We start from the raw sequence: 27505 nt of genomic DNA on the forward strand, positions 1-27505 counted from the left end.
TTATGTCATAGATCATGTTCTGTTAGTGGCGACCCCAGCGCAGGGAGAGTGAAGTCACTGCTGTGTTGGCTTTCAGGTGAAAGGAAAAAAAAAGTCCTATATAGGTGATCCATGGTCTGTTTATCTTTTTTTTTTTTTTTATTTTATAATAAACTGTTATTTGAACTGTAATGATTACAGTAAGTTTGCAGTCATTAAGCTGGTAATTATATTAAACAAGGATTGATCAGACTCATAAGTTGTAAAAAAAAAAAAAAGCAATGCGACCATTGCAGAGAAGATAAGGGCTCCGGTGGGTAGCTGTGGTTGGTTTTGCCTCACTGGTGAAAAGATTCTTCCTGATCTCACAAGGCTAATCTGGTAAATAGTGCATCAGAACATACTCATGCTAACTTTAGTAATTATTTCTCTCTGTATCTAAATTAGTGTTTCTCAACTCCGGTCCTCAGGGCACACTAACAGGCCAGGTTTGCAAGAAAACTGAAATACATCCCAGGTGATATAATTTGCTGCTCAGTGATTGCAGTATTCTAGTCTGCTTCTCCCCAAGGTAATAATTAAAATCTGGCCTGTTAATGTGCCCTGAGGAGCGGAGTTGAGAAACACTGATCTAGAGCAGTGGTCCTGAACTCTGGTCCTTGGGGCCCACTAACAGGCCAGATTTTAAATATTACCTTGGGGAGATGCAAACTAGAATACTGCAATCACCGAGCAGCAAATGAGATCACCTGTGATGTAATTTAGTTATCTTGCAAATCTGGCCTGTTAGTGGGCCCCGAGGACCGGAGTTGAGGACCACTGATCTAGAGGATAGGTGAGTATTCCACTCAGAAGTCGAATAGCTTTAATACTTCTGAGAACACCCTTCACCTAGGAGGGCTGAATACAGATCCTAAAGGGGGAGTTGGCTGTAATTCTAAAGAGAACTGTAAAGGCTAAGTTCACTTTTATTGGAAAAAAAATAAATGCACAAATTTGTGCAATTTAATATTGCTTCCTGCAGGAGCTTGGAAAGTATTGCAGCCGTGATTGGGGATGCAATGTCTGGCTTCTGCAGACAAGCCCTGCAGCTTTCAGTCTGTACCTGCATACGGGCTGTCAGCTTGAACGCTGCAGGGCCTGTGAATGAACTACAAGGGTGTTCATCAGCACCCTAGCAGGTCAGTGAGAACTACAAAACTTCAGATGCAGCTGATGACAGTGGTTTTAGTTTGATTATAATAATACAAAAAAAAAAAAAAAACTCTGTGCTAATAAATGAAAAGAAATCAATACTGTGCCACTCACAGGTGTAAATACCCTACGTGAACAAATTCTTACTGCTGCCACCATAAACATAAATGCATACAAAAAAGGGAAAATGACAGTGTATCTCTACAAGTAGTGCTGTGAAAAAAACAATTATTATCATTATAACATAAAGGAAAGTCCATATGATGTGAAACACCCAGTGCTGTTCTTTGTGTAATAATGTGCCAAAACTCTTTAACTCATAAAATTGGTGAAGTCTTCCTTATTTCAAATTTCAACTTCCAAACACTGTCTCATTTGCAAAAAAAAGTGATCCCACTCACCAGCTACTTATGCCTTCCATTCTAATGGTCCGCAAACTCGCTATGATTAAACAACACCAAGATGGATGTCAGGATTCTCGCTCCATGCAATATAATGTATTGCAGAAAATAAAAAAGGAAAACTCCAATGGCATAAAAAAGTAAAAAAAACATTCAATTTTATTAAAAATAATATAAAAGAGCTGCTCACATTATATAAAAAAAGGTACAGGCGTTTGTACATATGCATCACATAGATATTTCTATGGTCTCCTATTTCACCACCGCAGGACGCTGCCTGAAGCACATCCCGGTGTCGCCTCTTGGTGGTGCACATCCCGGTGTCGCCTCTTGGTGGTGCACATCCGGGTGTCTCCTCTTGGTGGTGCACATCCGGGTGTCTCCTCTTGGTGGTGCACATCCTGGTGTCTCCTCTTGGTGGTGCACATCCTGGTGTCTCCTCTTGGTGGTGCACATCCCGGTGTCTCCTCTTGGTGGTGCACATCTCGGTGTCTCCTCTTGGTGGTGCACATCCGGGTGTCTCCTCTTGGTGGTGCACATCCGGGTGTCTCCTCTTGGTGGTGCACATCCCGGTGTCTCCTCTTGGTGGTGCACATCCCGGTGTCTCCTCTTGGTGGTGCACATCCGGGTGTCTCCTCTTGGTGGTGCACATCCGGGTGTCTCCTCTTGGTGGTGCACATCCCGGTGTCTCCTCTTGGTGGTGCACATCCCGGTGTCTCCTCTTTGTGGTGTTTACGAGTTTGCTGACCATGAGAATGGAAGGCATGGTGAGTTCACATCCATGGGGAGTGGAATCACTTTTTTTTTGCACGTGAGAGTGTTTGGAAGTTGAAATTTGTAATAAGGAAGACTTCACCGATTTTACGAGCTAAAAAGTTTTAGCACATTATTAACAAAAAACAGCACTGGGTGGTTCACAACATATGGACTTTGTTATAAATGATAATTGTATTTTCACAGCACTACTTGTAGTGTCGAGAGATGATACGCTGTCATTTTCCCTTTCTTTTAGTTAATTCACAGGAAATTTAGAATAATTGATATGGCTTTGTGGGCGGAGCCCCGCACACCCACACTGCTTATGAATTGTGACAGCCAGTGCAGGGAGAAGATTTTCAACACTCACCTCCCCCTCCTCCTGCTGTCACACCGAGGTGGATCACCCTAAATATGGGTGGAACATATAACATCTTCCATAAGGTGGACTTATCTTTACACTTTGTGCCTACAGTACGCAAAAATGCGGCCTCTTGGCGAGTAGGCCTTAACACCGAAAGGCCCCACATTTGCATACCAGATTGTAAACACAGCTGTGCTGAGTCTGTGCGCCCTTTATCCTTTTGGTGATTTTGGCTGTGACTTCAATAGACATCTGTCTGTGAAGCCACAAAGATATCTTTCAAGTTGCACCCCTGAACTGCGGCTTTGGAATTGTGTGATTTCAGATGAAGTAGTGCGATTTTACTTGTATTAGAAAGTCTCCTGTTCTCTTTGTATTGCTTCTTTGTGTGAAATCCCTGGCGTTTCCTCTTCTTTCCTATAAAAACGGACGATACTAAGCAGGAGAGCACAGAGTGGCCAGTTCTCTAGTTGTGCTGGGAACTCAGGCTGCTCCCCTTGGTCCCCATAATTAGACTTGACATCCCCCCCACTCCCCCAGCCATTCACTGGGAAGCTCAATTTGCTTCTTCTTTACCACCCCAGCTCTTATGCAGCTAAGAACAGAGGGAATATGAAAAAAGTGAATAAAAAGGTATTTACAATTTTTTTTCTTTATCTCCATACAAAAATGTTTTGCATTTTATTTCTATTTTAAACTGAATGGGTTCAGTTGATCCTTTACAATCACTTTAACAAGCTTATTACAGCATTACTACAGAAGTAGGGAAGCTAACGTCGGACTGGATTTCAGCTTTAGAAAATACCCAGCCTGTAAAGACAAGGCTTTGCTTTGAATTGCTTGTCCTGCCACCACTTTCCAATTGGTGGTTGGAGATGGAAATGATTAACACTTTACAAGATGGTCTTTTTTTCCAGCAGCAGAATCACTTGGAAGTGGGAACCCCCTTATATTGGCTTCACTAGGTGTGCACATTCCGTAACTCCTGCTCGCTAGTAGGATCCCAGAGAGATGAGAAACTTTGGTGGTTTGAAGTAAACCTGCCATGGTAAAAGTATGGAGGCTGCCACTATGAATCTTCTTCTGAAAATCCTAAACTGCCCATAGACGGTTCAAATCCTGCTGAACCAGCTGAGATTCAAACCATGTATGGGCAGCCTGAATGTACCCAAGTTGATCAATTGAACACAATTGCTTTGTCTGTGGCCAGCCTGAAGGCCCGTACACACGATAAGAAAATCTGTTGGGAAAATTTGTCCGACGACCGATCTGACGATTTTCGGATTGTTAGTATGGTGCTTTCGACAGCCGACTCTGAGGCCGAGATGTGCAGGCTATATAATTTTTGCCGTCCGTCAAAACAATGTCCGATTTTTGTCTCCTTAGTACAGATTTTGACGGAAAAAAAATCTTAAGAGCAAGACTAGGCATGCTTAGAGATGAAAGAACACATACAAAACAATCCAGCACATGACATCACTTCTGAAGTAGAATTCTGTCCTACGGGAAAATTCGTATGAAAATAACATCTTCACTTTCCATATCAGACTAGCATGCCACAAAAAACGGACGACAGATCGTTCGATAATCTGATCGTGTGTACGGGGCTTTAGTTGTCTACATTTTTTTGCTGATCTGGAACAAATATGCAGGTCAAAAATGTTAGAAGTTCTAATCTGGGTACTTCTTTCAAGCCACTGCCTCAAAGTATAAAAGCCAAATGATCATTGTCAATTTTGATTGGATTTTCCAGGTGTGGACAATTGGTATGCAGACTTTGTCAGCTGACAACATCTGGATCTGGGGGAGTGGTCCCCATACCTGGAGGTGTTCCAGGATCTGTGTCATAGGTGAGGTATGCCAGATGTGGGCCTCCAGGTTAAACAATAAATTGAAAGAACAATTGAGGTTTACCAGTTGATTGAATTAGTGGTTGGTAGATTAGTACTTTTGAACTTGTTGGCTTTCAAAGGCCAGTTAAAATATCCTGAGAACTGCAAAGGGGCCAGCATGACAACCAGAAATCTAACCATGTTAGAGAAAGACATTACTAACAGCAGCCTCCATGTTTCATGACAGGCCCCAGCTTTCACCAAATCATGAAATCTCTGGGTAGATTCACCTTTACTCCCGGGTATGAGAGAGCTGGTCTTCGTATCCAGTGCATTTTTGCCCTATTCTTCTATGTATATTGCATGTGGAACTACAAGGCATATACAAGACCTTACAATAATAAACACTGTACATTGTTAGGACAGGAGAGGTAGTGTCTTGGTTTAAATGAGATCCAGTAAATTGGGATGATATAAGTGGTGGGTCCTCCTCTTGAGTGGCCCATAGAGAACATTGGATGGATGTAAATAAACCTAACACAAACTTATTTCAATAGTGAAAAGATGAATTGCCCCATGGATTATTGACATGTGTCTCTAATAATGTTGTACCCTGAGGTCAGAGGGTACTATTGCAGGGCATAACTTGAACCAGCCCCTTTAACAAAACCCTAGTGAAGAGTCACAGATAACAGAGGTCATCAGATCCCACAGGCTAACGAGTCTTGTAGCAGTCACTGTTCTGTTTTTACATATTTTGTTGTGTAAAGTCTCCTGGGTTTTTTTGCACTAAAAAGGCCTTTAGAGTAACAGTGGCAGACTTCCCCTCCAGGAATCACTCTAATGTCTTTGAAGAGAAGTCCTTGGAGCTTCTAAATGTTGGGGAAATGGTCGAACTTCTGTGGACGGGGTTTGTTTTTCCCCTCTGGGGCTGGAGAGACTCCATTTCCGGGAATATGAGGCAAGAGTTGAGTCTGTAGAGAGAAATCACACACATGACTGTGTCATTAGGATGTCCTGCGGTGGGCCAGGGTCTACATTTTATTTATAAAGGCCCAGAGTAATGCATATAACCTGACCTTTACAACTATCGTCTACTGCAGACTTTCTCAACCAGGGTTCTGTGGAGCTCTAGGGTTTCTCTAGATCAGTGGTTCTCAACTCCGGTCCTCAGGACCCACTAACAGGCCAGATTTTAAGTATCACCTTGGGGAGATGCAGACTAGAATACTGCAATCACTGAGCAGCAAAATATATCACCTGGGATGTATTTCAGTTTTCTTACAACCGAGGCCCGGAGTTGAGAACCACTGCTCTAGATGGTGATAGGGCAGCCTTGAGTAATAAGCAATTCTGCCTCTCAGATTTGTAATCACCAACACCAGTGATCTTTTTAGCTATCTGTAAAGGGGGACATTCTTCCTTCTTTCCACTGACTATCAACGTAAGAAGCATTCTTCCCACTGGCCACCAATGTAAGGGGCAATCTTCTCACTGACTACCAACGTAAAAGGTGTTCTCCCCAGTGACTACCAATGTAAGGAGAATTTTTCTCACTTGCCACCAATGTAAGGAACATTCTTCCCACTGACCCCAATATAAGAAGCATTCTTCTCATTACCCACCAATGTATTATTATTATTATTATACAGGATTTATATAGCGCCGACAGTTTGCGCAGTTCTTTACAATATAAGGGAAGACAATACAGTTACAATACAATTCAATACAGGAGGATTTAGAGGGCCCTGCTCCTTAGAGCTTACAATCTAGGAGCATTCTTCCCACTGACTACTAATTTAAAGGGCGTTATTTTCACTGACCGTCAATGTAAGGAGAATTCTTCCCACTGATCACCAATGTAAGGAGCATTCTTCCCACTGACCGCCAATGTAAGGAACATTCTTCCCACTGACCACCAATGTAAGGGGCATTCTTCCCACTGATCACTAATGTAAGGAACATTCTTCCCACTGGCCACCAATGTAAGGAACATTCTTCCCACTGGTCACCAATGTAAGGAACATTCTTCCCACTGACCACCAATGTAAGGAGCATTCTTCCCACTGACCACCAATGTAAGGAGCATTCTTCTCATTGACCACCAATCTAAGGGACATTCTTCCCACTGACCACCAATGTAAGGGAAATTCTTTCCACTGTCCACCAATGTAAGGGAAATTCTTTCCACTGACCATCAATGTAAGGAAAATTCTTTCCACTGACCACCAATGTAAGGAAAATTCTTTCCACTGACCACCAATGTAAGGGGCATTCTTCTCACTGACCACCAATGTAAGGGGCATTCTTCCCACTGATCACTAATGTAAGGAACATTCTTCCCACTGGCCACCAATGTAAGGAGCATTCTTCCCACTGACCGCCAATGTAAGGAACATTCTTCCCACTGACCACCAATGTAAGGGGCATTCTTCCCACTGACCACCAATGTAAGGGGCATTCTTCCCACTGATTACTAATGTAAAGGGCGTTATTTTCACTGACTGTCAATGTAAGAGGCATTCTTCCCACTGATCACCAATGTAAGGAGCATTCTTCCCACTGACCGCCAATGTAAGGAACATTCTTCCCACTGACCGCCAATGTAAGGAACATTCTTCCCACTGACCACCAATGTAAGGGGCATTCTTCCCACTAGCCACCAATGTAAGGGGCATTCTTCCCACTGATCACTAATGTAAGGAACATTCTTTCCACTGGCCACCAATGTAAGGAACATTCTTCCCACTGGTCACCAATGTAAGGAACATTCTTCCCACTGACCACCAATGTAAGGGGCATTCTTCCCACTGATCACTAATGTAAGGAACATTCTTGCCACTGGTCACCAATGTAAGGAACATTCTTCCCACTGACCACCAATGTAAGGAGCATTCTTCCCACTGATCACCAATGTAAGGAGCATTCTTCCCACTGATCACCAATGTAAGGGGCATTCTTCCCACTGACAACCAATGTAAGGGAAATTCTTTCCACTGACCATCAATGTAAGGGACATTCTTCCCACTGTCCACCAATGTAAGGGAAATTCTTTCCACTGACCATCAATGTAAGGGAAATTCTTTCCACCGACCACCAATGTAAGGGGCATTCTTCTCACTGACCACCAATCTAAGGGACATTCTTCCCACTGACCAACTATGTAAGGGAAATTCTTTCCACTGACCACCAAAGTAAGGAGCATTCTTCCCACTGACCAACAATGTAAGGGAAATTCTTTCCACTGACCACTCACTGATCACCACACTAATGTACTGTGAGCTGTGGATGTAGTAATTACTGGCAAGGTTTCTCTTAGATCTGAAACTTATTTCAAAGGTTCCTCTGTGTTAAAAAAAATGACTGCATTTTAGTGTTCTGAGAACCAATATCCTAACAGGAGGAGAGAAGTGACCTCATTGGTGTGCTGCTACCCTTTCATTGTCCAGTCACAGGTAAGGAGTGGAGAGTTGACCTACAGTAACTTGTTGGGTAAATGCAAGTAGAAAAATATCAGGTCACTGGCCATGCTATCTCACAGGGCTGTGTAAATTTGAGGCCCCAGATGGACAAAATGACAGTTTATATAAGACAAGCTCCATATGTGCATTTTACCTGTGTAATCTGTTTGCTTGGAGTTCGACTTTAAATATCTAACCTGTAGAAACTGCTGTTCAGGGCCTAATGGGCCATACACACTATAAGATTTTCTGAAGACTTTTTCCTTTAGACTTAACAAAACCATATAATATGAGGTCAAACCTCAACACTTTCAATTTGTATGCAATCTGGCAGGCCCTTGCACTACATAGAAAAGGTAAATCTGAAGGAAATCTAACCACGAAAGTTGGATAGTGTGTATCCAGCTTTAGTCCTATGATCCCTGATCATGGATTAGCCAACTGATTCTACCTAAGCTCTAATCCACAGCAAAGGATCTGACTGTTGTTGCCCTGTCCAGAGCCTGACCTTACAGCTTCTAAATGTGAGGGATTCTCTCCTTAGAGACTTGCCAAGCGGCCTACAAAGTGAAAAAGCCAATGTCTGACTGACTGACTTTACAATTTGCATTTACAAATTATACAGTGGGGCTTCACCTGTTGCCTCCTCCGCCCCTTCCTATTCCTCTTTTCTGGCTCCTCGCGGGCAGGGTTTAGGTAAGCACTCTCCAGGAGCTGCTCACAGGTCAGTCTGTCATCGGGATCCATCCGCAGGCAGCCCTAAAGGAGAGAGGGTACATATATGAGCAAACTTGTGCAGTACAAAGGCAACAAAAGCATTGTGCACAGCCTCCTCCAAATATTACATGATGGTGGATGCATGTTTTATACATTACTAGCTGCGCAGGTATAATAACATTATAATGAATTAGAGCCAATAGAATTCCCAATGAGATATCTATAGTATGGACAGCATTGAGTTGTATAGGACAGGGATCCAGAGATCAATATAGAGTATATACTGTATATGTAAAAAGAGAGGCAGACACATGACTTGAAAAGGAGCCAGAATTTGCAAAATAGGCTTCTTTACAGCCAGCCAACCTTTGACAAGGCCTTGACTCTTTTTTTTTGGGTACATATATAATATTACTTGCGTGGTTCATTCAGGGATTTATTCAAGTTATGGTATTCAGGGTTCAACTCTATATTATATACATAGAGAAAAAAAAAGGGAAGGGAAAGGGCGCATAAAGGGGGACTTTCTATCAAGGTGCCGTCATTGGACCAATATACTTGAAACTTTATATAAAATGTATAATTTTATTGAAAATAAATTTATTTCAATAAAATGATTTCAATAAAATTATACATTTTATATAAATTCTCAAGTATATTGGTCCAATGACGGCACCCTGATAGAAAGTCCCCCTTTATGCGCCCTTTCCCTTCCCTTTTTTTTCCTCTATTTATGTATTTGGGACGTGGTGCTCCCTCCTCTACGTATATCTTTTTGAGCCTGTCTCTTTTTTCTATATTATATACAGTATATATAATTTTATTTTTAAGTCAAGGAGTTAAAGTCAGAAGGCTTTTTATCTTAATGCATTCTACGCATTAAGATAAAAAACATTCTGTGTGCAGCAGCCCACCTTCGGCCCCTCTAATACTTATCCAAGGTCCCTCTCTGTTCAGCGATGTCAACGATTGTCTCAGCCATCTGAGATTCTCCCTCCTGATTGGCTGAGACACACAGCAGCGGTGCCATTGGCTCCGCTGGCAATACAAGTTAGCTAGCCAATCAGGAGAGAGGGGACAGGGCCGGATCATGGTTCTGTGTCTAAATGACCACAGGGAGCTTGGCTCGGGTGCCCCCACAGCAAGCTGCTTGCTGTGGGGGCACTCAACAGGAGGGAGGGGCCAGGAGCACCGAAGAGGGACCCGAAAGGAGAGGAGGATTGGGGCTGCTCTGTGCAAATCTACCGCAACAGAGCAGGTAAGTATAACATGTTTGTTATTTTTATAGGAAAAAAAACGTGAGACTTTACAATCGCTTTAACAAAAAATTTCAGTTGAAAAGTAAAGAAAACATTTTTCAGCGTTTTTTGAAGTTTAAGTGATGTTTGGCTGAAAGTGCCACACATACCTTGCAATGTATCCAGAAGCCACAAACCTTACAGAGCCCTATTATGCAAACCTCAACTTTTACTACTGAATATGAATATCGTTTTAGGTCCATCCCCTTCATCTGCTGCACCTCACCACTGGTCCTTAACTATGAGATTGTAAGCTCCATGAGCAGGGCTCTCCTATTCCTTCTGTATTTAACTGTATTGTAATTGTACTGTCTCCCTTTATACTGTAAAGCGCTGTGAAAACTGTTGGCGCTATATAAATCGTGTATAATAATACGATAAGCAGTATTAATAAACCAATGTTGGGCTAAATAAACAAGGCAAGGCTGCTGAAGTCATGATTTGCATGATAGAGCACCCTGTGGTTCCTGAGATGTTGTACGGGGTACATGGCAGGGGCGTACATACCGGGGTCACAGAAACGCCATTGTGACCTGGCCCTATGTCACAGGGCGCCTGTGCGGCACCCCTGTACTCCTGCAGGAGGGAAATGGGGGATATCGATTCCTCCACATGCTGCTCCAAAAATCTCCCTATCCCTGTCCTGCTGCCCCGGGCCCCTGTGTGCTTCCCTGGCCCCCCCTCCCTGGCTGCTGTGGGGGATCTGTCAGGATGGAAAGCGGGGAAGGAGTCAGTAAATGTGTCATTTACCAGCCCCTTCCTTGTCTTAACGAATAGAGCTAGTGATCCAGGGTCCCACGATGGGAGTAAAGGGCCCTGGGATCAGTGGCAAGGGCCCCGGTCGGGGGCCAGGGGGGCCCTTCATAGTTTCTTGCACCAGGGCCCTGAAGGTTCTAGTTACGCCTCTGGCACATGGAAGTACATTCAGGAATCTCAAGGCTCTCCCTATGCAGAGTCCAGGTAGCACTCTGAAGGTAGAAACAGGAATCTTACCTGCTATACACTGTCAGGGTGTGTCTGTGTTTTAAAAGTCTGTACAGATTTGCGTTCATTTTTATAGTCAGTAAAGATATTGCACTAGGTCATCTGCCTAGCATTCTCAATATCCAGTATGTATTATTGTACGGTATATTATAATAAAAAGCCAGAGTTTTTGTATGAGGCCCATTGCTACAGAATGGTCTGACTTCTGTGTCCATGCAGAGTTTCCCAGAATCTTCTTGGAATGATTGGACTCCATCCTACCTTCATGAAGGCCATGGCTGCATGTTGGATATGAGGAAACTTCTCCTCCAAGGTCTCCTGTGGAAGGAAATCATGAAATTTAAAATGAGACAACAGAAGAAAAGAAAGAAATCCCAGTGGCTTTTGCTTTATTCCCAATTGCAACTTTATGCAAAGATCAGCAATATAGACATGAGTAAAATGTAAAAAAGCATCAGTGGGGAGGAGGACACAGTAAAATACAGTGCCTTGCGAAAGTATTCGGCCCCCTTGAACTTTGCGACCTTTTGCCACATTTCAGGCTTCAAACATAAAGATATAAAACTGTAATATTTTGTGAAGAATCAACAACAAGTGGGACACAATCATGAAGTGGAACAACATTTATTGGATATTTCAAACTTTTTTAACAAATAAAAAACTGAAAAATTGGGCGTGCAAAATTATTCAGCCCCTTTACTTTTAGTGCAGCAAACTCTATCCAGAAGTTCAGTGAGGATCTCTGAATGATCCAATGTTGACCTAAATGACTAATGATGATAAATAGAATCCACCTGTGTGTAATCAAGTCTCCGTATAAATGCACCTGCACTGTGATAGTCTCAGAGGTCCGTTTAAAGCACAGAGAGCATCATGAAGAACAAGGAACACACCAGGCAGGTCCGAGATACTGTTGTGGAGAAGTTTAAAGCCGGATTTGGATACAAAAAGATTTCCCAAGCTTTAAACATCCCAAGGAGCACTGTGCAAGCGATAATATTGAAATGCAAGGAGTATCAGACCACTGCAAATCTACGAAGACCTGGCCGTCCCTCTAAACTTTCAGCTCATACAAGGAGAAGACTGATCAGAGATGCAGCCAAGAGGCCCATGATCACTCTGAATGAACTGCAGAGATCTACAGCTGAGGTGGGAGACTCTGTCCATAGGACAACAATCAGTCGTATACTGCACAAATCTGGCCTTTATGGAAGAGTGACAAGAAGAAAGCCATTTCTTAAAGATATTCATAAAAAGTGTTGTTTAAAGTTTGCCACAAGCCACCTGGGAGACACACCAAACATGTGGAAGAAGGTGCTCTGGTCAGATGAAACCAAAATCTATCTTTTTGGCAACAATGCAAAAAGTTATGTTTGGCGTAAAAGCAACACAGCTCATCACCCTGAACACACCATCCCCACTGTCAAACATGGTGGTGGCAGCATCATGGTTTGGGCCTACTTTTCTTCAGCAGGGACAGGGAAGATGGTTAAAATTGATGGGAAGATGGATGGAGCCAAATACAGGACCATTCTGGAAGAAAACCTGATGGAGTCTGCAAAAGACCTGAGACTGGGACGGAGATTTGTCTTCCAACAAGACAATGATCCAAAACATAAAGCAAAATCTACAATGGAATGGTTCACAAATAAACATATCCAGGTGTTAGAATGGCCAAGAACGTCCAGACCTGAATCCAATCGAGAATCTGTGGAAAGAACTGAAAACTGCTGTTCACAAACGCTCTCCATCCAACCTCACTGAGCTCCAGCTGTTTTGCAAGGAGGAATGGGCAAAAATTTCAGTCTCTCGATGTGCAAAACTGATAGAGACATACCCCAAGCGACTTACAGCTGTAATCGCAGCAAAAGGTGGCACTACAAAGTATTAACTTAAGGGGGCTGAATAATTTTTCAAGCCCAATTTTTCAGTTTTTTATTTGTTAAAAAAGTTTGAAATATCCAATAAATTTTGTTCCACTTCATGATTGTGTCCCACTTGTTGATTCATCACAAAAAATTACAGTTTTATATCTTTATGTTAGAAGCCTGAAATGTGTCAAAAGGTCAAAAAGTTCAAGGGGGCCGAATACTTTCGCAAAGCACTGTATAATGAGTGGGTAGGTGTGTAGTCATAAATTAGAAAATTAAGAATGCATAGGAAATATTTTACACAGAGAAAATGTGAACAAGGCGTTTAATGTAAACCTAGTAAACATTTTACATTTTTAAATCTTATGCTGAAGATCAGGGAGCAAAATGTCCCTACTTATACATTTGTGAAACCTTTTCTGTGCTCTGCTCTAATAGTTGTTGAGATTTTGTTACTAAGAGCATGACTTTTCAATCACTCGACCACAAACATTCATCATCCCCTGTCCAATGCCACCCTTTTAACCACTTAAGCCCCGGAGGATTTTCCTGCTAAAAGACCAGGGGGTATTTTGCGATTCGGCACTGCGCAACTTTAACGGACAATTGCGCGGTCGTGCGACGCTGTACCTAAACGAATTTGACGTCCTTTTTTTCCCACAGACAGAGCTTTCTTTTGGGGGTATTTGATCACCTGTGCGATTTTTTGATCACGCGCTATAAACAAAAAAAGAGCGACAATTTTGCAAAAATAGCAATATTTTTCACATTTTTTTATATGAAATTCCCCCAAAAAAATTGTAAAAAACAAAATTTTTTAACATTTTTGGCCAATTTGTTTTATGCTACATATGTTTGGTAAAAAAAATCGCAAAAAGCGTATTTTGATTGGTTTGCGCAAAAGTTATCGCGTTTACTAACAAAGGGAAAGATTTTTGTCATTTTTGTTGTTTTTTTTTTAACGCGTAATGGCGGCGATCTGCGATTTTTTTTGCGGTACTGCGACATTGCGGCGGACAGATCGGACCCTTGACTGACATTTTTGACACTTTTGGGGTTACCAGTGACATTTCTACAGTAATCAGTGCTATACATATGCACTGTTACTGTAAAAATACACTGGCAGTGAAGGGGTTAACTTTATTTGGGAGGGAGGGGCTGTGTGTGTCCCTAGGGGCGTGATTCTTACTGTGATTGGCTGTGGCTCTAGCTGTAAGGACACTGATAAACGGATCTACATACTAGATCCGTGTAATCAGTGTCTTTACAGCGAGGAGAATGACAGGTGGCTTGTTTACACAAGCTGCCTGACATTCTCCCTCTTCCCCCGACGATCGCCGAGTGACCGGCGGACATCGGGTCCGCTGGTCACACGCGCGGGGGGGTGCGTGACCGCGTGGGAGCGGGAGCGCGCCTCCACGGGTGCGCGCTCGCTCCCCAGACCCTCCCAGGCTAGTGACGTTAATTAACGTCACTCTGCCTGGTAGGGGCTGACCGCCGCAGTAAATCTACTTGCGGCGGTCGGCAAGCAGTTAATATAATTTCACTGGACAGAGTATAAACAGACAGAAATGGATTTGTTCCAGGGTTGTTGGTCAACCCAAAAGTCAAGAAAGTCAAAGCCTTAGTATCAAAGTGAAACTAGGATCAGAGGAGCACCCAGAGGAGGTTAATAAAGGTGATGCTTAGTTTCCCTTTGAGGTAACCACAGCCCTGGTTACATACCACATCATCTGGATCAGGCTCCGGAATGCTGGCACCATGGAAGTACTCATTACTGTGGAAGATGTACTGGTGTCTGGGGATCAGCTTTCCTGTGGGGTAAATCCCAAAAAATACATCAACAATTTCAACTAAGAAACCCATCAAGGCTTTTTGACCTGCACCAAGAACTCTTTGCATGTATTAAAGTTGAAGTATAATATATGCATATAATACTTTCCCATTGTTCCCTCTTCCAACATACAATTAAAAATGTTCAACCACATCATTGTGTTTTCAAGAAATACCTCTTTTGAGGTACAGTAACTTCATCATTGGGTCTTTCTGTTGATCCTTGCTCTGTAGTAAGATGGAGATTTGTGGGAGAGGCCGGCAGGCTCCTCCACAGCACCCTGCTCCAGATCTTCTTTCAAGAGCCCTTCCAAGTAGTAGGCTGGCTCTTGGAAGAGTTTTGTGTAATGCTGGCTGCCTTGATGGGTGGTCTCCAGTCGCTGTACTGCCGTTCCCGAGCATTATATGAAAATAACACATCCCTATCATTCATGCATGCTCTTTCCTGCTGGGCACTGGGTACTGTTGACCTTAGCTGTGCAATCTGCTGGTATTGGGCTTATGTCCTTTTATATAGCATTCAGGAACATCAGTACAGTGACTGATGCAGCCTTAAAGTAGAAGGAGGGCCAAAAAAATCACATATCCCTCTATACCATACAAGCTTTATCCATTTGTTCATGGCAGCTGAATAGAGCATTGGAGGAGTAAAAACAAGGTTGTTCAGCTGTGGGAGGCAGTAGTTGAGTTATGGTTGCTATCTATCCCCATTTTGATGGGTTTGTCTGTCCCTGACAAACACACAGTCCTGGTGATGTCCCCAGCAGTGTAGTCCTCATCCTCAGCTTTCTTGCACTGCTTTATAGCCATGATAGGGATGGCACCAGTAATATTTGTGGGTGCCCGCCCAATATGGAGCTGCTGGAGACAGTCGCACATGCACGGCAATCGTCAGTTGTCTCTCAGGCTGGCTTTCTTAGGCACTGTCGATTTTGTGGGTGTGGCTACAGAATGGGGTGTAAATTAAGTGAACCTACTACCTTGCATTGGCAAAGCATAGTTTCCCTTTAAAGAGGGCATGTAATAGATATTTTAGAAAAATTTCTGCGCTAATCTAAGTACTCAAAACAGAAAAAGCTGCATACACAAGACCCACCAACAAAGATCCAAAAAATATAAATAGCAAAAAGTGTAATGCTAATCATAAATATAAACAACATAAGTGAAAAAAACAAACGAAAGTTACATGACATAAATAGTGCAAATACCTTAAATATTTGTGAAAACCAGGAAAAGTCCCAAAACAAGTGATGATAAGGGTTCAAAACCATAAATAAAAAACGCAGTTTCGTCATCAGAGGACGTCGTCTGGGCGTCCTTTGATGACAAAACACGTCGGCGGCACCAGACGCTACGTACACACGCTCCCATCTATGCCGGCTGTTACTATTGCGCTGCTTGGAACACGCGGGACGCCGCGATTGGACTGACTGCAGCTTCTATGTTGTGCCTGTATTTCGCCTGTTTTTGTGAGTAATTTTCCAAATAAATATTTCGTGTGCACTTTACAGTATTACGCTATGTCCTTTTTATCCTATATCTCCATGTATATGTGACCATTGCTGAACATAACTGCTGAGATCAGGGCTTCCTACCTCTACTACCTGGCTTTCCTGTTTGGGCTGGAGCATTCCACATTGATTCTAAGGCTTGGTGAGGTCATTTCATTAGTTTGAATGACCACAGTATTTTGGTAAGCTGCTATCCATCAGCTGCACTTTATGGTGTCCCTCTACCTTCACTTCCCTGGTGGTGTTGGATTGGAAGAGATTATTTGGACTATTCACCATTTTTATTTATGGACTTACAGTATACTGTGTGCTCCAATTGTGGTGCTAGCAGGTTAATCTTTTGAAGAGCTAGGTGTGACAGGCACATATGTCAGCACAGATCAAACTAGTACAGAATGCATGTGATGGTTATAAAGATGATACAAGCTTTGACATTAATTTTAGAGACTTACCAAAAAATAGAAATTGGTAAAATGTTTGTATTACAATAGAACAAGCAGAAGTCAAAATCTCAGACTACAGCATGAAGCAAAAGGATGGCCAAAGTTATTCACAATGCAGCAGGTCTCCCACTCTTACCAAGCGTTCTAATGATGAGGTAGAGTTGGTCCACATCAGATTTTCCTGGCCACAAAGGTTGTCCAGACAGCAGCTCAGCAAAGACACAACCTATGGCCCAAACATCGACCGCTGCCCCGTATTGCGTGTCCCCAACCAGCAGTTCTGGAGCACGATACCATCGTGTAGCCACATAATCTGTGTAATCATCTCCAGGCCGAGCTTTAGAGGAAAGATAAGCAAGACGAGTATATAAGGCGCAGGGAGACAGTATGGAGTATTCCAGAATAACCAGACACTGGATTTTATTAGCCTACCCGCTATAAGAAGTTGATATGACAGGGCGGTTTTTATGAAGGATCTTTGACTAATGAGATATTAAATATAGAAGTGAAATGGCATGAATGAAAATGCTGATTAATCCAGTTTTTTACAATGCTTCACCGATAAAGATCCAGCAATGTCTCTGTACACAGGGATCAGCAAGGTGTCCGCACACGGACACTCTCCACATAGGGGTTCACAACATGCAAAGGCTCTGATTACAGTTCACATGTGGATTTAACGCTTTTCGGGAATCCTTCTTCTAATGAAGAAGGATTCCCGAGATGCATCGAGTCCACATGTGAACTGTAAGCAGAGTCTTTGCATGTTGTGAACCCCTATGTGGAGAGTCATTTTTATTGTTGTGTAATAGATTTTTAATGGTACATAATAAAGTTGTTATTATAGTACTCAGTTTCTCTTCTATATGTCCACACATAGTCTATGACTACATATTCTGCTCTTAGTTGTACAGTAAGGCTTCTGATGATGTCAGAGTGATGAAATTACTCTTATTGCCTCACTTCCGCTCTCGTAGTATCTGGTCTATGGAACGCAGATGAGTATTGAGGAATTTATACAAAGCGATGTATATTCATTTACTTTGTAAGTGTATTTTTAACTGCTTTTAACTTTTAAATAAAAATGGATATTACACTATTAGAGACTGTGTTGGGTCTTTCCTCTATTCTCTTATATGCATGCACCTGGAGAACAACCATACACAGAGGAATCCTAAAGGAGCAAACATCTTGTCCCCATAGTGGATGGGCATTCATCCAAAAGTGCTTATGACCTGCTGATGAAAAGTCATTTTGTTCTGGTGAGTGAGGTGAAAAGAGGGGGTGAACGGTGTGGAACACGTTTAAAAGTTAAAAGACAACACTGAGCACTTTATTATGTGTCGCATGAGTTGAAGATTTAAAGACAAATAGATACTAAGCACTTCTTCATTGAGTACTATGAGGATTCGCTATAAGGATATATGAATTTGGGACTTTTATACATTTCTATTGTTTATATATATATATATCTTTTGTTATTTGCACTTAATATGTGATTGAGTTTGAAAACAAATTTATTTCTGATCAATTATGCATATATATTGATATAAGGCTTGTACGCAATAGTATTCAGAAACTCTAGGTTTTTTCACCATTTATGCATAGTAGCACTTTTTTGGGTAGAGTAGGGTTTATGCTATTTTTTGTAACCCTAAGCACCACACAATAAATCTACAAAATTGGCACTCATGCCTCATCTCACATTCCACAACAATATAAATTCCAGCCATGATTGGAGCGTGATTGCCTTAAAACCTGTCCTTCCCATTGTTTGGCCTGCTTCTTGGCTTAAATGCCTAGGAGTGCAGATTACCAGCCGGATATAGTATTACACCCCCCTGAAATAAATCCATTGGTGGAGGCATGGACCTCGGGGGTCTTCCTTTAACATGCTTTCTTTCTTACTTAAAGGTAAAAAAAACATTACAGATGATACACACTCCTGCTGTTCTTAAAGTGCAATCTGCACATCCCACATTACATTGGATGCCTAAGGTGTGGCAAACAGTTAAAACTCTTTTAGAAATGGTTTGATACACCAGATATAATCCAGTTTGGTCCAATGATACATATATGGAACTTTTTCGGCTGGAAGGCTTTTTGAGGTGGAAGAAAGCAGGAATCACAGCTCTATCGCAGCTTTATTTTAAAGGAACCTTAAAATCTTTTCAACAATTGCGTTCGGAGTTTAGCTTGGAACAGCATTGGTTCTATCAATATTTACAATTAAGTCATGCACTTCTTGCACAGGGCTTGGTTCCATCCACCTCCTTTGCCTCAACACCTTTGCTTGATATACTGTACTTGTCCAGGCTTAGACTTCTAAGGGGCTTATCTCGTCGGCATACACACAGTTGTCAAAATTTCTTAAGTTTCCTTTTCCATGTAAGCGCAGATGGGAGGAGGATTTGGGTCCCCTCTCTGATGAGCTTTGGGATGAGGTGCTGCAGAATAGTCAGATTATTTCACTTTCTTCATCCCACAGAGTAACACAGCTCTTTATTTTGCATAGAGTGTATTGTACACCAGAATTTTTGAAAGATAGGCTGCAAGGAGAACTCACACTGTGTTACATGTGGCCATCCACATGGTAATCTTATACATTACTGTGTAGATGTCCAAAGCTTAGGCGTTACTGGCAGGGGGTTACCCCAAAATTCATATTTCCCTAACCCTTGACCCCATTTTATGTATCCTGGGATATGTTGATTCCAATACATTGGACTCAGAGTTTATTTTTGCAGTTTTAAGATCTCTTTTTATTGCACGAAAAGTAAATGCTTCATGATGGGTATCCTCTATTCCGCCAACAGTAGATGAGTGGAAATACAAAGTGAATAAATATATTTTATTTGAGAAACAGACGTACCTCTCTGGCAATGCTCTACATAAGATTGCTGCAATATGGTCTAGTTAGGTAGAGGCAATGGGCCTGTCTATTACTCTTTGTTGAGAACGTTACTCTTATTGTTACTTGTGGGATATTTAATAGTTTGCCAAGTATGTTAGAGGGGTACAGGTGCTATAATAATATTTTTATTTAACGGTAACTTGTGGACTTAGTGCTGTATTTTTGTCTTTTTTTCCCTTTTTTTTTTTTTTTGTTGCTATTTGTTAAAAGTTTTATTTTTTTTTATAGTTTTAGTTATTTTATTCTGTGTGACAGTGTGTCTCTATGTTATTCTGTACTTGTAAAGAATAAATCTCTAAATAAAATTTGTCAAAACAAAAATAAAAGCAGGTAGCACAATAAGGAAGCATTGAAACGACAAACGGAGGCTAAAGAGAGGACAGCATAATTTGTCAGTGCAGCTTTCTGTATCCCAAGAGATAAAATACTTACTTAAGATTCTTGCAAAGCCAAAATCGCAGAGTTTTATGACTCCTTGCTTGGTCAGCAGTATGTTCTCCGGTTTGACGTCTCGGTGGATGCACTGCCAGAAAGCAGATAATACTTAAAGCCAAGTGGCTTAGTGGTTAGCGTTCTGCCTTGCAGCACTAATGGTCTCTTCAGAAAATGTATAATTGTTTGGGGTTTAAAGTAATTTTCTAGCAAAAATGCAGAATGTAACATGTATGCAAACAATTAAAACATTATCCTGGTAAAGTGGTTACGTAGGCCATGTGGGTCTAAGAAGACTTATAATCATCACCGGAACAGAGTTATGCCTCGTACACAAGCGTCGATAATTGGCCGTGAATTTTCGGCCAACGTCCGATCGGCCGATTTTCGGCTTGTTAGTATGATGCTTCCGACAACCGACTCCGACTTTTCAGCCAAAAAAAATCTGGTGTGCATGCTATAAAATCTTTGTTGGCCGTCAACACAACGGCCGATTTTCGGTCAGTCAGTACAGATTTCGGCAGACAAAAATCTGATGAGCAACACTGGGCATGCTCAGTGAAGAAAAAACACACGGAAAGTAAACCAACACATGACATCACTTCTGAAGTAGATTTTTGTTGGCCAAGAAAATTTGTGTGCAGTCTAGGCACATTCCAACCAACAAAACACCACTCTGGACAAAAGTCGGACGATCGGTCGGCCGATAATTGTTGCGTGTGTACGAGGCATTGGACTCTAACCTCTAGTTTAGTGCGGCTATGCAACCAGAAGAATGTTCTGTGTGATATTTCCGGATGAGACCGGTGTGAATGTTAAGTAATTTACCTCGTTTGTCCTTTTGTCCTAACAAGTTAAAATAAAGCATTGAAAACTGTGTTCAAATCTGGACCTGCTTTTATTCATAAATGCAAGGGTATGTAGTTGATACACCCTCGAGATAAGGTATTCCTGGGAGGAAGTTTCCCATACAAGCTAAGTCCTTCTGGGTGGTGGCACCAAAAAAGAACTACAGGACACTAGATTAGTGGTAGTCAACTTACAGGGTAAAGGGGCCTAAAATGCAGCCCCTAATGTCTCCAGGTATTTAGAGATTAGGGACATGTTACATGAAACTACTAGAGAAAACTGCTATCAAAGACACCATTTACAATCAATTCTTCCACGTATGACTTTTGGGGCTCAAGAGCTGCACTTTAAACACCAAAGGGCCACATGTGGTTGGCACCAGAGCACTAGATGGTAAAGCTCCCACTTAGCAGAATCTCAAGATCCCCTGTTGCCCTGTGCTGCTACAGCGTGAGGGTGTATTGGCTGCAAGGTAGGGGGTCAGCTCATATAACCTTCCTCCTGAAACTCTGTTACACGTGTTTAAACTTTTATGAGATTCAGGTTTTGTGCCTCAGATAGATCCACTTAAATGATTACAACCTGGTATTCTACTTACACTGTGCTTATGGCAGAAGTTGACAGCTTGCAGGATCTGATGTACAATGTTCTTTGTTGTTGTGTCAGGGACCCTGTAAAGGGAAGATATATGTAGGGTTGTTAGACTTTGATAACCGAGTTCCTATAGTGTTCCTATTCTGTCCATGTACTAACCAGAGTAGTGCAAGTTATGAGGAAATACATGATAATGATAATACAGTCTATATTATAGTGCACAGTATACAGTAATGCCAACATATTACCAGACTTGTATAAAGTACTCGAAATTTCTACTTGAGTAAAAGTACAAGTGCTCGATCAAAAAGTGACTTGAGTAGAAGTGGAAGTGCTCGCAGAAAAAGTTACTTAAGTAGAAGTACTAAAGTATTCAACATTTTTTTTACTTAAGTATTGCAAGTAGTTTTTTCAAAAAATTTGCTACTTAAGTACTAAAAGTAAAAAGTACCAGTAGTTTTGAAAAAAAAAATTCTACTCAAGTACTGAAAGTAAAAGTACAAGTACTGTGTTATGTAGTTATTAAAGAAAGAAGTCAAAAGTTTGAACATCATATTGTTTTTTATTTCAAATGATTTATTCAAATGATTAACCTGTGTTTGTTAGTAGTTTCTTGATGCACTTTAAGCGCTGTAGCACCATTTATTTGTTTGTTTCATATTTTCTTTTTATTGGAAAGATTTGGTATAGCAGCTTTTATTATACACAGCCTTTATTTTCGTATGCGCTGATTTACAAATGACATTATACACATTTTTTTGAGCTTTATGCAACCTGCCATCTACTGTTCTGGCAGTGGTAATTTTTTTAAAAGTAACGAGTAACTATGCAGCACAAAAAAAAAATACTTGAGTAGAAGTATCGAAATCATCGAAAAAATGTAGTGAAGTAAAAGTAGAAGTAGGAGAAAAAAATTCTACTCTAGGAAAGTACAGATACCGCATTTCGGTACTTAAGTACAGTACTTAAGTAGTTCTACTTCGTTACTATACATCTCTGCATATTACACACAGCTTTATAGGGTGTATAAAACCATTTACATTGGTTCTCTGTCTTCCATAGGGGCACAAAATCTATTGTATCTTCCACACTCTACAGTTTTTTTTTTTTTTAATCAGGAAAAAGTTTTTAAACAAGCTTTTAACGGTACAAAAACAACGCACGTGTCTGTCATTCCCAGTGTCATCCTGAGGAAACAATTATTGTAGTGTTACCTTTTCACAGCTCAGGCTCAACTCAGACTCCTGAACTCTGTGTGTTACTTAATCCTGACCCTGAACTTTGGATTTTACCTAATCCTGACCCCTATACTCTGTGTGTTGCTTATTCCTAACCCCAGAACTCTCTGCATTACTCACCCCTGACCCCAGAACTCTGACCCCGGAACTCTCTGCATTACTCACCCCTGACCCCAGAACTCTGACTCCAGAACTCTGCATTACTTACCCCGAAACTCTCTGTATTACTTACTCATGACCCCGAAACTCTCTGTATTACTTACTCCTGACCCCAGAACTCTCTGTATTACTTACTCCTGACCCCAGAACTCTCTGTATTACTTACTCCTGACCCCGAAAATCTCTGTATTACTTACTCTTGACCACGGAACTCTCTGTATTACTTACTCCTGACCCCAGAAATCTCTGCATTACTAATTTCTGACAAGTGCACTCTGTGTATTACTTTATCCTGAATACTGCACTCTAAATATCACGTTCTCTTGACCGATAGCAGCAAAGGTTCAGGCTCTAATAAACCATACCCTTTTACGCCCCACCCACTGTTACCACAATTTGGCTACACCCACAAATTGCCCCGGTCTACTATACATCATTCCCATTGTAAACCAATTATTTCAGGGCATGTTAAAAAAAATGCGGGCATGATTTTGTGGATGTGGCTAGAAATGAGGGTGTCATTTTTTTTGCCATGGTCAGTATGGTGTCTCCAGATTTAATTTTGAAAATTTAGTAACCTTACACAAAGCATGGCTACCTTCACATGGACTTACCCATTTGGGTGTTTCTCCAACTCGTTAAGAACAGTTTGGTCACAATATTCAAAGACTAGGTGGAGTTTCCTCTTCCTGCGGAAAACCTCCAGCAGATTCACCAGATTGCTGTGTTTTAGTTGCTGAAATGAACAAAACATTAGGTTAAAGGGAAACTCCACTCAAAACACAGAGTGGAGAAGGGACAAAATTTCTGCCTGTAGTCTGTTTCCAATTTGAGAGCTTGCCTCCTCGCTTCCTGCTCCCCTCTGCACATGCCCCAGGTCATTTACTGAGTGCCCTGGATGTCCTTCACAATATTTGTTGCCATAATTTTTAGAGAAACATATTTCAGTCTTGGTCATCCACTCTTACTTCCACCAGTAACTGCATTTTCCCCTCAAAATTTGTGCGTTGGACTACACTTAAGCTTTGGAGATGAGGAAAAAGGAAATAGTTGCGTAGTCCAGCAGCGAATAACTAAAGCAAGGTTAACCACTTGCCGACCGCCGCCCGACTATATACGGCGGCGGTCAGCCCCTCCCAGGCAAAGTGATGTACCGGTACGTCACTAGCCTGGGAGCGAATAGCGGGCGAGCGCGCGCCGCCGGGGGTGCGCTCCCGTCCCCGCACGTACCCGATGTCCGCCGGTCACTCGGCGATCGTCGGGCAGAGAGGGAGAAAGGCAGGCGCCTGTCATTCTCCCCTGTGTAAAAGCACTGATCACTCGGTCCTGCTATGTAGGACCGTTGATCTGTGCTATTACACCACTAGCCACATCCAATGACAGTAAGAAACACGCCCCTAGGGACACACTTAACCCCTCCCTCTCCAATAAAGTTAACCCCTTCCCTCCCAGTGTAATTTTTACAGTAACAGTGCATATGTATAGCACTGATTACTGTAGAAATGTCACTGGTACCCCCAAAAGTGTCAAAAATGTCAGTCAAGGGTCCGATCTGTCCGCCGCAATGTCGCAGTACCGCAAAAAAAATCGCAGATCGCCGCCATTACGCGTTAAAAAAAAAACAACAAAAATGACAAAAATCTTTCCCTTAGTTTGTAAACGCAATAACTTTTGCGCAAACCAATCAAAATACGCTTATTGTGATTTTTTTTACCAAACATATGTAGCAGAAAACAAATTGGCCAAAAATTTAAAAAAAATTTGATTTTTACATTTTTTTGGGGGGGAATTTCAAATAAAAAAATGTGAAAAATATTGTTATTTTTGCAAAATTGTCGCTCTTTTTTTGTTTATAGCGCATGATCAAATATCGCACAGGTGATCAAATACCACCAAAAGAAAGCTCTGTTAAAGTCACGCAGTGCCGAACCGCAAAATACCCCCTGGTCAGGAAGGGGGTAAAATCTTCCGGGGCTTAAGTGGTTAACAACAGTGTTAAAACTTGAAGGTAAGAAAATACAATGGTGACCAATGAGGTTTGGTTTCATTTTCTAATCTGCACTAAAAAAAAAAACATAAACCGAAAGCTAGAAATAAATTTGTTAATGTTGACCTTTTCTTTCCCCATTTTCCCTGCCAAAAGTACATATGGATCAGGGAAGGTCCTCACCTTTAACATACGTATTTCACGCAAAGCTATCTTCTTAATAACTGGGTCATCCTCAGACTCCACAAACTTTTTGATGGCCACCACTTGTCCGGTCTCCTTGTTTCGACATTTGAACACCACTCCGTAGGATCCTTCACCGATCTTGGCCAGCTTCTCATACTTCTCCATGGTGGGAATGGTGAGTCAGGTCAACTGTAAAAAAACCCACCATGAGCTAGGTCAGCAGGGTTCATATATTAACACTTATGGGATGCCACATGTTTAGCGGCTAGATTCCATCTGTTAAGGGTAGAGCCCTGCTTTGTCTGTAGCACTTTGGTACCTCCTGCGTGACCCTCAGGCCCCACCAGGCTGAAGATAGTGTTTTACTTGCTTAAAGCGGTTGTAAACCTCAGACAGTAAATATGAACAAAGCATATCCCTCTATGTGTCTTAGAACTAAATGTCATTTCTGTCTGCTGCTTCCTTCCTCTGCTATCAACATGAGTCACTTCTTACAAGTTTTCCTGACACCAAGAGGAAAATGGTGACAGGGGAGGGATCTCCATCAGATTAACAGCCTCAGCTCTGTTCCTGTGTGCTGTGTGAAGGGGGGGGGACCCTTCCCTCCAATCAACTCTCACAGCTCCCCTCACTGAGCTCTGCAGAGTGTAACTTCAGCTGCCCCCCCCCCTTTTTTTATTGGACAGCTCAGACAAGCTTTATAAATTCTGAACTTTGAACAGATGTAGAGAAGACTGCAGATAGACAGATACAACTTATGTAGGAGGCTTTGTTTTTATCTCTGTGTATCACCTAAAGCCAGTCACTTCACTGGTTATATGGAAGGGTTTACAACCACTTTAACTCAGAAAAGTCTCTTCTATTGCTCTCAGCCTTTTCCAAAATTTTATGATCCAACTTCTTGTTAGAGGGTGGCTATGTTCGTTCTCCATGGTCCCAATGTATGTAGGAACATAGCCATCCTCTCTTGAGATGGACTAGGGTAGGGGGTCTCCAAACTTTCTATGTAAAGGGACAATTTACTGTCCTTAAGGCTTTAGGGAGACTGGGCTGTGGCGGGAGTAGTAAATCCCCCCGGCATCAGTGCCCCATTATTGGTCCTAATGGGAGGAGAAGTGCCCCATTGTTGATATCAATTAGAAGAACAGTGCCCCCATTGATGGTGTTAGTAGGGGGAATGACAACATCAATTAGTGACACTAATACAGTGATCAGTGCTAAAAATATGCACTGTCACTGTAATAAGACACTGGCTGGGAAGGGGGTAAACATCTAGGAAAATGAAAGGGTTAAATGTGTGGCTTACCTGTGTTTTTGTGTGTACCATGTGCTACTCTCACTAAGACTCCATTCACATTGATCCGACTTGTCAGGCGACTTGTCAGCCTGACAAGTCGCGGTCCTCACGCTTCCATTGTGTAGTACAGGAGCCATTCTAATAGGAGCGACACAAGTCGCTCCGACTTAGAAAAAGTTTCCTGTACTACTTCGGGGCGACCTGAAGGCGACTTGCATAGACATTCATGTTATGAAGTCCGTGCAAGTCGTGCCGAAGTTGCGCTGCACGCGACTTCACAGGCCGCCCCCCTAAGTCGAAGCGACCTAATGTGACCTGCTTTGCAAAAAAACAAAATCCAGCACATCCCCGCTGACAGGATGGAGCTCCGTCCAATGTGTCTCCTCGCTGATCAGCAGATGCCGGCGGCCATCCATTGGCCAGCACCTCCTGATTGGCTTCACATGTGACTAATCACAGGAGAAGCAGCACGCCCCCCTACCCGGAGGTGCAGAATCACGCAGATACAATATGTACCTGATTCTGCACAGTGCGGCCAGCGACTGGTTAATATTCACGTTTTTATGTATCCAAACACTATATTCCTCATTTGGATTTCATTTTCACTTTAACCACTTGCCGACCGCTGGCTGCAATTTTACTGCTGCAGGCTGGCTCGACTGCGCGAAACGATGTAGAGGTACGTCGGTCGCAGGAGAGGTGCTGGGGGGGGCGAGCGTGCGCCGCGCTCTCGCCCTCACTAGGCAGCGGGGATGCCAAGCCACCGGACTGGAGGCCGCGATTGCCGCCGCGCACCCTCGATTGCTACCCACTGAGAAAGAAGGACGGTCAGCTGTTGTAAACACAGCCGACTGTTCTCTCTGAAATGATCACAGAGTGCCTGTGATCCTTCTATATAGGAAAACAGGTCTCTATGATCATTTCACAAGTCCCTCCCCCCACAGTTAGAAAACACTCCCCTTGACTCACAATTAACCCTTTGATCACCCCTAGGTTAACCCCTTCCCTGCCAGGGTCATTTCATTATTACAGTAATAGCGCATATTTTTAGCACTGATTACTGTAGTAATGTCACTGGCCCCCCCAAAAGTGTCAAAAATGTCAGTTGGGGGTCCAATCTGTCCGCCGCGGTGTCGCAGTCCTGCTTAAAATCGCTGATCGCCGCCATTACTAGTAAAATAAATAAATAAATACATAAATAAATA

The 27505-nt window shown here is 42.2% G+C and overlaps 1 protein-coding gene across 1 annotated transcript in view; it reads right to left on the reverse strand.

The window, feature by feature from the left end:
* Window positions 1-4717: 4717 nt before the first annotated feature.
* LOC309557788 (cyclin-dependent kinase-like 4) overlaps window positions 4718-27505 on the reverse strand; it is a 29720-nt gene continuing 6932 nt past the window's right edge. Inside the window, exons 2-10 of the mRNA XM_082260552.1 lie at window positions 25001-25192; window positions 23445-23566; window positions 21438-21510; window positions 19991-20081; window positions 16781-16981; window positions 14583-14671; window positions 11248-11304; window positions 8624-8746; window positions 4718-5500 (exon numbers count right to left, since the gene is read on the reverse strand). Coding sequence (XP_082116678.1) covers window positions 5399-5500; window positions 8624-8746; window positions 11248-11304; window positions 14583-14671; window positions 16781-16981; window positions 19991-20081; window positions 21438-21510; window positions 23445-23566; window positions 25001-25168 — 1026 coding nt within the window. The 5' untranslated portion in view covers window positions 25169-25192 and the 3' untranslated portion in view covers window positions 4718-5398. The remainder of the gene's footprint in view (window positions 5501-8623; window positions 8747-11247; window positions 11305-14582; window positions 14672-16780; window positions 16982-19990; window positions 20082-21437; window positions 21511-23444; window positions 23567-25000; window positions 25193-27505) is intronic.

Source organism: Pelophylax lessonae (assembly GCF_965119305.1).
Source record: "Pelophylax lessonae genome assembly, chromosome: 6".
NCBI classification, from domain to species: Eukaryota; Metazoa; Chordata; class Amphibia; order Anura; family Ranidae; genus Pelophylax; species Pelophylax lessonae.